This window comes from Urocampus carinirostris, chromosome 13 (genome assembly GCF_059441175.1).
Source record: "Urocampus carinirostris isolate Australia breed hairy pipefish chromosome 13, RoL_Ucar_1.0, whole genome shotgun sequence".
NCBI lineage: Eukaryota > Metazoa > Chordata > Actinopteri > Syngnathiformes > Syngnathidae > Urocampus > Urocampus carinirostris.
Genome location: NC_142361.1, coordinates 31085568 through 31094981, shown reverse-complemented (window position 1 = coordinate 31094981; position 9414 = coordinate 31085568). Strand labels below are relative to the sequence as shown.

Sequence of the window (9414 nt, the reverse complement as noted above, 5' to 3'; positions counted from 1 at the left end):
ATCATTATTACTATTATTATTATTATAATTATTATTATTATTATTCTGTTTTGTGTTTAATTTTGTTTGCTATTGAACATTTGCATCTACATTACCATACACACATCTTACCACAGTGTGGCGTGAACAGTACATTCAAACTGTACAAAAACAAAATACCAATAAAAAGAAAAAGATTGAAAAAAAACGAAACAGTCAAAAAAACATGCCAGGGAGTAAAGGACATTTACATAAAAATGTCAAAAGTTTTCAAATATTTGTTTTAAAGGCCTTCTGGTGTTTTCCGTATTTTCTGCCTATTGACAGATGACGTCAGATTTAATGGTATCGCACTTCAACCGATATCAGCCAATCACATCTCAAGATGCAACGTGCTTCCTGGTTGGGCTCATCGTGGAGAGATGAGGTAACCTCAACTCTTCAAGTTTGCCAAAACTTGTTTTGTTTTCTACAATTTCGCAAGTTTTTTTTTGAACAATGTGACATTTTAGCAACAATTTGGGCTGGAAATAAGACACCCGTCTGTTAGTATTGTGCCGCAATGGGGATGTTTGAATACACCGTTGGACAAGAAACTTTAGCAACCGAGGCCACCGAGGTAACGTTTAAAGGTTAATGCTAACGTTAGCAACAACTTTTATGGAATAGTTGAGTGCTGGCCAAGAAGCAGCTAGCTTCTTCTCAAGTTTCATGTTTTGACACTCTTTGGTCTTCCAAAACGAATTTGTGATCATATTTTCTGTTGCTTAGCTTCTATTTTGCAATGATATCTGTGGAGATTATCAGAAAGCGCTTTAGGGAAAAAAAATTCGATCGCGTGCCCACGTAAAAAATAATCCCAATATGCGAATTAAAATGCACTCTTACTAAAGTCTTGAAAAGTCAGATTAATATTATAATATAACAGCAATAGACACTGTATCAGAAATTATTTTTAGGTGTCATAATAGATAAAAAATTCAGCTGGAAAACACACATCAGACACATACAAACTAAAGTATCTAAAAGCATTTCAAGAATTAATAAAGCCAAATTAAAATAAACTAATTCATTGTATTTATTATATTGTTCTCCAGTTCTTCCATACTTAACATATTGTGCAGAAGTCTGGGGCAATAATTACAAACGTCCACTACAGCCCCTTTTTATCCTCCTAAAACGTGCAATTAGAACTATACACAAGGGTAGGATATCGAGATCATACTAATATTTTATTCCTGCAGTCCAAATTATTAAAATTATCTGATTTAGTAAGATTTTTCACTGCACAACTGCTATTTAAGGCCAACAAAAACATAGTGTCAGAAAACATCCATGAATTATTCATTCGCAAAGAGGGAAATTATAATTTAAGGGGCTGTAGTGAATTCATAATCCCAAAGGTGAGAACCACCAGGAAAAGTATGTGTGTGTCTGTGTGTGGAGTCAAGCTTTGGGACGGATCAAACGGTGTCCAACTATTCACTAGTTCAGGTTTAGATACAAAGAAACATTCCTGGCGGAATACAGAGATGAGGAGGGTGGGGTATGAGTGGTGCAGGAGATTGGGAATAGTGCGTCTAGTTAACTTTGTGTTGTTGATATTCTTATATCATAACTGTTATTATTAATACCATTACAATTGTTGTTATATCATTGGTGTATTTGGTGGGGAAGATAAAGGGGTAGGGAATATAAGCATTTGCTTCTTACTACCCCTTTTCGAACATATTATGTAACATTATGTTGTTGTTGAGTTATTGTTTTTGTTCTGTTTTTATTTTGATGTTCGAATAAAGTTTTCATTCATATTTCCGTAGACCCCCTGGATACAATATTAATCAGCTTTAAGGTGGGAATCGCAAAGTGAAAATGCTGTATACAGGGTTCCCACGGATCCTTGAAAAGTCTTAAAAGGCATTGAATTCATTATTTTAAAAATAAGGCATTAAAATCCAATTTGGGGGAGTTTTTAAAATATGAACACATTAACATTTATATTTGTTTGAACTTGTGCATCATGATAAAAATGTTTCATGACTTTACCGGAAGAGTTCTTTGGAATTAGTAGTAATCTGCCAGTTTCTTCTAATGATCCTTAAAGTACTGTAAACACTCTTTTAATTTATTATTTTCCATGTCTAAAACTTAGTAGTGTTATGTCTTTCAGATGAAAAGGTTTCACCGTCTGTCGAAAATGTTTGAAAATGAAGTTATGTCAAATATTTCACTGTACTACCTCATAAGCAGATAATTAGCATATAAAAAGAAGAAAATAATACTTTAAATGAAAAATAATGATGTGCTTTCTTTCCATAAATAAAAAAGAATGATATGCTTTGTTTTTATTTTATACAATGCTATTTTAAATCACTTTGTTAAACAACTTATGTTATTACCTCATGAGCAAATAATTGGTACATAAAATGTATATAAAAATCTACTGCCACCTACTCATATGGATGACAATTACAGTTCCTCATCTGAAGAAGGAAAAAATACTGAATAATGGCCCGATTGTTTTGGAAAGATCAAATTGGGCACACTAGACAAGGTCTCACGGCACACTAATGTGCTCCGGCACACTGGTTGAAAAACACTGCCCTAGATGATTTGATGGTTTTGTTTTGTTTGTTTCAATTGTGTCTTTTTGATCACTTGGTCTTAAATCTGATTTCAAAAGGCATGAAAAAGTTTAACTTGCCTTAAGCTGTAGGAACCCTGGTCTAAACCTATGGTAATTAGCCAATGCTTTCCGATCTCCTGATACCTCAGATAATAACAAAGCAATATTTAGTAAGTACTACTTGTGTCTAATATATGTGCATTTGATAAATTCTAAATAACTGTTTATGTAAAGAAAAAAATAAATTCGATCTTTTTGGTGTGACATAAATTGAGCTGACTTAGTGGAGTAGAAGGTGCATGCAGTAGAGTAAGTAGATGGCTGTTCAAAATAAAGCAGATTTCAAACCTTCCACTTGTGAAGATTGGTATGCCCTCAAAAGATTTCTTTCAATTGATCCCGTCCTTATTCTTAAAGGTCCCAAATGTTGATTGGTTATGGCCATGCAATTGAGCGATTGTTGCGATACGTGTGGCTTTCATTTCATGATAATTGCAATGTTCGTTTTCATGGTTATCATGTTTTTGAATTTCCCTTTAACATCAATGCAAGCCTTATGATCGATAGTGAATAAGTACAGTACATGACATTTTTGTTGCCTTAATGTAGGTTTCAGATCAGGGGTCTTGAAATGGTGGTCTGTGCAGCCCGTACGGATTTTTTTTGTGAATAAGGGCTGTAGAAATGAAATGATCTGCATTTATATAGCGCTTTTCAAGTGAATGACTTCCCAAAGCGCTTTACAGTGTGCTTCACATTTCCCAATATGGCCTTGTATTGCAGCCATGTAAGACGCTAACCTGCTTATTGGGGGTATTAGGGGTTCAGTCTCTTACCCAAGGACACTTCGACATGTAACACGGACAAGCCGGGATTCGAACAGGGATCCCTCGATCCCAAGACTAGCGCTCTACCCCCTGAGCTACTGCCGCCCCAGTAAACATGACTTGACAAAAAAAATCCAGGATTTTATTGCTGATTTGCAGAGATGGGATCATGAAATGATTGAATAAAGAGAAAGGCACTGTGGGAGGTAGTTAAGCCAATTGCATAATGGCATTTTCATGATACTGAAAAGGTTTAATTGGATGAATTTGTTGCTGCTACGTAGTGAGGAAAGGGTGTGAACGATGATTATGTTAATAATACATTTTACTTCAAAGCGCCTTTAAACACCCAAAGTCTCTTTGCACAGAATATCAAACAACAATAAAACAAGCAAGTAATAAATACCTAAAGAAGGGAGTGGTATGGTAAGCAGATAATTAGGAATAGACAAGTCTAACGAGGTGGGTTATGAGTCCGGATTTGAAGGTGGACAGCATGACTGGATTCCTGAGGTAACAAGGGGGTGTTATTCCACATCGTCATAAGATGGGAACGTCATATACTGTACTTTAGAAATAAACATTTTTATAGTGAGTACTGATAATCACTTCTATCCATCTTTTTGTTCACGCTCTCAACATTTCTTCACCCCAAAAAACAAAGCGATTTCTTTTTATTAACACTCTGTCTTGAATTTACAAATGGTCTTAAAATGTATGATTAATATTCATTTAAAACGGATGAACATAGAGCAGACTAAACGTGAGTTCTTATATATATATATATATATACTGTATAATTTTTTATGAAGAACTGTTTTTTTTTTTTTTAAACCATCCAGTTATTTATTCATTTAAATGATGGCGGGGGCTGCCAGGCTGTACTTGCCCAAGACACACCACAGGTTGTGCCCCCCACCCTGTTGGTTAAGGGATCCGTGAACACAATAGTTAGCTTATCCATGGCATTAAAAAAATTCAAGCAGGGTGGTGGTTATGAAACATGGCGCACGAGTGATACAAAAAAAAGAATGTTATAAGAACAAAGCAAAATTGTGTTAGATGAAGCAGTTCATTGTGGAATTATTATCAGGTAGAATTAAAAAAAAGGAAGGGAATTATGAATATCTGTATATGAGGGTATTCTATGTTTTGTTATTGACTGTTTTTCCAATTTGAACTGTTAAGCAGTTTGGCACCTTGTCTTAGTTTCCTGTTTATCCAGTTCATATTATTTAATATGAAAAATTGTTCCTTATATGACTGTTAAAATGCCAATGTACCCAGACAAGTCAAGATCCTTTGACAATAGAACAAGTTACAAACCACGCGGACAAGATTCTTTTCCATTTTTCTTTTTGTTTTCGTTTTTCTTTCCATTTCTTTCAGTTTTGTTTCTCATAACATTTTGTTTTTCTTTCTCTTTGTCTTTTGTTTTTCTTTCTCTTTCCATATTCTTCCAACGTCCTTCACTTAGTATTATTTTCTTTATTTTAATATATTTCTCTCGTTTTCTCTTTTTTCTTTCTCTTTCCATTTCTTTGTTTTCTTTCTCTTAACATTTTCTTTATTTTTCTTTCCCTTTGTCTTTTGCTTTTATTTCTTTCCATATTATTCCAACACCGTTCACTTACTATTTTTTCTTTCTTTCTTTCTTTAATATATTTCTCTTTCGATTTATTAATCTTAATCTCATTATATTGTACACGGTGAATGAAATTATTTCCTGAAAGTTGTGAAGAGCTCAAACTAGGACTCGTGTTTTAGAAAGTCTAGGACCCCGATAGTATTATTCCAAAAACAAAATGATGGTTTTTTTATTTATTTTTTTGTCTACAGGAGAAGTTGGTGTGTGTTGGCTTGAACAACGACAGTTACACATGTGAATCCGGTCACTGCTGCGGGGAAATGCAGTGCTGCACCTACTACTATGAACTATGGTGTAAGTGACTCTTTACATTGATAGCCTAGGTACCTAAACCTATAAGGATGTATTATATTCTGTTTTCCTTCCGACTAAACAAATGCAGGTAAAAGCTGCAATCAAAATGTTGAATTCTGTGTGATTCAATAAAGTAGACATATTTTGTGCTTGTGTTCCACAGGGTTTTGGTTGGTGTGGACTCTGATCGGGATTCTAACATGCTGTTGTTTGTGTCAACACTGGCGCTCCAAACAACGTTTCCAGCAACAACGACGGCAGAACGAAATCAACCTCATTGCTTACAGAGAAGCTCATAACAACTCGCAGATTCCCCTCTACCTCAGTAAGGAGTGGTTTGAATGAATGTGTTGGGGATACTGTATATTATCTACGCAAAGGATGTCTAACTTGTTTAGAATCACGGGTAATTCAAGTTACATTTGCTACTGGGAAAGATAAACTGTGTATACTGTGCAGCTATTTTTACATTTCCCTGTCCCTATGGGACGCACACACTGTAAATCTGGTCAATATATTTTCTGGAAGTGATGAAATATTGCATCATTTGACGCAATCTTTAGCAAAGAATTTACACGCACATAGTTTGATGAGCAAGTTATGCCAAACAACAACTGAATGTGCTATATTGGGTTTTCTCCAGAAGAATTCCATCCATCTATGTAAATATAATCATGGATGATTAAGGGAAGCAGACTATACAATTAAATGTACAATATAGCATGCACTATAAAATTGGGTTTAAAAGAATGTCAAAATGAGATGTTTTCTTGCTCTCAAATTGCATGTGTGAATATTTCATCTTCCATTTATTTAAAAAAAAAAAACATATTTTCTGGACTATAAGTCGCCCCTTTCTAAAAATGCACGAGAAGGAAAAAAAGGTGTATAATTTGCACTCGCAGTATTGGGGGAAATGTTTTATAAAATCCAACACTAAAAAATACATGTCGTCCTGAAAGGTTTTTCAAGTCACTGAAGACCTTCCAAAGCACTTTACAATGTACTTCACACTTAGACACCCACACACTGATAGGCCTGTTTATATTAGGGATTCAGTGTCTTGCCCAAGGATACTTCAACATTTAACCTGGAGTAGCCGGGAATCGAACGTGCGACCCAAGACGAGCGCTCTACTTGTAGCTTTACTAGGGAGTTTGAAAAGAGTTGCATGCAGCTCCAGAGGTGCTTGTACACAAAAGCAGATGTTGATATTTATTGGGGCAGCCTTGACACCAAACCTAGCTAAAAACCATTTCAGAGGCCTAAAGTACAACGGTGTACATTTTCACGAATATCAGTTCAGCCATTTTGGAGCCTATTAGCCACATTCAAACACTCACGCAAATCGGGCTGCATAAACAAGTTTAGATAAATACGATTTTCTTGACCTTGGAGTATTTAGAAAATGCATGTTTGTATGGTCATGTATTTTTACTTAATATTCAAATTCATATTTTTTATGAATGTGTTTTTACCAGAAGGTGGTGCTTAATAATGTCCCTTTAAAGGTTTAGCTTGCCCAAAAATATTATCAGTCTAATTAAGACCAACCCAAGCCTGTTGCATTCAAACTAGGATTATGTCACTACTCCGATTGGACCATGCTGCCAAATACTCTTAGTCTTTATATTTTACCTTTTAAGGTGGCGGCAACCCCGTTTCAGGGTTCTCAAGTGCACTTCGGAAATAGGTCAGAGAGAAATTATGAAACGCACCGTTCTCACAGTCGTATTAAGCATCATTAATACACAATTTATGGAAATTAAAATCCCTGTTTTATCCATTTATTTTTGCCATTGTTATGCATTGGTTTGTTTTGATGAATGTAAATGATTACAGGTGAATGTGGGGGAAAATGCTGACGTGTGACACATAAAACATGTCTTTCTTTTTTTTACCAAAATATGAGTTAAACAAAGACGATGAACAAACACGAGTGAAGAATTGCAGCGAGAGAGAAGCTTTTCATGACTCAAACATACTGACACAGCCTCAAAATTCCGGACGGGCTTGGGCTTAAAATCTGATCTATTGGCTGAAAGTGGTGGACAAAACTGTCCCCTTTTGCAAAAGGCTTGCTCACTTCAGAGTTAAATCAACACAGCAATTTATTTTTTTTGTGCTTAAAAGCTGTTGGCATCATCACTTTGGAATACCGCCTGTAGCCAGTCATAGTTTTGGAAATTAATGACGCCAACTCTGAATCTGATTGGCTAAACGAACAGCTTTCTCGAAAACTGCATTTACGGGCCAGGGCCTTTGGAATTTTTGTGAAGGCTTCTGGGTAGATTACTGAGCATAGCAACAACTAATGGCTGAAATGTTATTGGTTAAATACCTAAATATGAAAGCACACATTTGGAAGAAGCACAACCAGGGAGAAGCAAGGAAATAAAAGGAAGCTGACAATTTGGAGTTATTTAATTAGTATTGATGGAGAAACTATAATTAACATCAAATGATTCAGATATATATAGGACAGCAGAGAAGGCTTGCAGGCCCTCACAGCCCACCACTGATGAATGCACATACATACACGAGCAATCGGAAAGTTAATGGACTAACCCAAATATTACAATATGAATACTGAAGGTGAGACTTTATCTGATTATGCTGCACGTTTGGCTGGTTGGATCCCTTAATAACTTGGGTGGTAGGGGCACCATTTCCTGTGGTGTCTCTTGGGCAAGTACAGCCTGGTGGTGCCCATCCCTCTCCAGATCAATATACACGTGGAATGTATTTAGTGGGGAAGATAAAGGGGTAGGAAAAATAAGCATCTGCTTCTGACTACCCCTTTTCGAACATGTTCTGTGACATTTTTCTTTTTTTATTTTTATGTTTGAAATAAAAGTTTTCATTCATTCATACACGTCTTTAATCATAACAAGTCTCAAAGGGCTCAATAGACGTATCAAAATGTAGGGCAAAATTCCGTTTTCAATCTGATTATTGCTTTGATGTAAACATACCCACTGTGTATCTAATTGTCATTTCTAAAATCTACACAGAAATGTTGGGCTTTGGGAAAAAAAGGTTCTTTTCTAAAAATGCTGTCAACGAACACTGTAATATGATTACTTCTAATCGAAATATGATTATTTTTCAGGATTTCTACCCTCCTACCTGTTGCCAGACTATGACGAGGTCGTGGACCGTCCAACTACGCCCCCTCCTCCATACACACCCATCTTACCGACCCCTCCTCCAATAGATGCATTGGCTGAATCCTGCCACCTCACGGCCACGGCCACATCCGTCTCAAGTGATGAAGTTTGCACAGAAATACCAGAAGACCCGCATCCCCTTTCCCAAAGCACTGGCGTCACTAAGGATTCAGTGCAGGGCAGGTACCGGCGCTTTACAGGGGACTCCGGAATCGAAGTGTTCGACGGCCAAGAACAGTGGGATCATCCAAGAGAAGAGGGCGATGATGTTCGAGTGGGAATCACAGGAGAAGCCTGCGTTCACTGTGGTTTTCAGGGATGTGAACACGGCAGCAGTAACGATATTAGACTGAGCAATGAAAACACGAATGGACACGCAAGTGTGGATACAGAGCCACAAATTAATAGGTAAACACTCTGAAGTTCTCCCAACTGTGCAGCATGGATACTTCAAGGAACAATGTAGCTGTATTCACTAAAAGAATTACGTCCCTGCTTACTGAAAAAGTGTTGCAGTTTTCAGTTTACAAATAAAAGCTAATCGATTCTAGCTTTTGTTGATGCAGTAGCAAAGCAAGCTGATGTTTTTCAAGCCTCATACCCTTTCGCTTCAAGTCCTGCCTCGAGAGTTGTTTCTCAACCCACTGTGGTGCCGCACATTAGTACACTTAAAACATTGTCACAGCAAATGTCATCTAATTGGGGACATTTTATTCAGATTCAGATTCAGATCTACTTTATTGTCATTCTAGTACACGTGTATACAGAACGAAATGTCGATACATCTGACCCGCACAGTTTCCTCGAATGTACAGATATAAGTAAAAGTTGTATTGTATTATGGCTACGTATAGTATTTTACCATACCAT

At 36.5% G+C, this 9414-nt stretch overlaps 1 protein-coding gene across 2 annotated transcripts; it reads left to right on the top strand.

Moving 5' to 3' along the window:
* The first annotated feature begins 300 nt into the window (after positions 1 to 300).
* wbp1la (WW domain binding protein 1-like a) lies at positions 301 to 9117 on the top strand. 2 transcript variants are annotated; one of them, XM_088350719.1, is made up of 4 exons: positions 301 to 406; positions 5272 to 5374; positions 5538 to 5699; positions 8487 to 9117. In XM_088350719.1, the coding sequence occupies exons 1-4, from the start codon at positions 365 to 367 to the stop codon at positions 8954 to 8956; spliced, it is 777 nt and encodes a 258-aa protein (XP_088206845.1). In that variant the 5' UTR covers positions 301 to 364; the 3' UTR covers positions 8957 to 9117. The 2 variants fall into 2 exon arrangements, with proteins under 2 accessions (XP_088206845.1, XP_088206844.1); XM_088350718.1 differs by having other exon boundaries at positions 362 to 598.
* Positions 9118 to 9414: the final 297 nt, after the last annotated feature.

Bases quoted from the DNA above. Each gene is read 5' to 3' on its own strand.
- wbp1la (XM_088350718.1), top strand. From the start codon at position 542: ATGGGGATGTTTGAATACACCGTTGGACAAGAAACTTTAGCAACCGAG. The intron at 5,375-5,537 runs GTAAGTGACTCT...TGTGTTCCACAG, and splicing joins CTACTACTATGAACTATGGT to GGTTTTGGTTGGTGTGGACT. The intron at 5,700-8,486 runs GTAAGGAGTGGT...ATTATTTTTCAG, and splicing joins GCAGATTCCCCTCTACCTCA to GATTTCTACCCTCCTACCTG.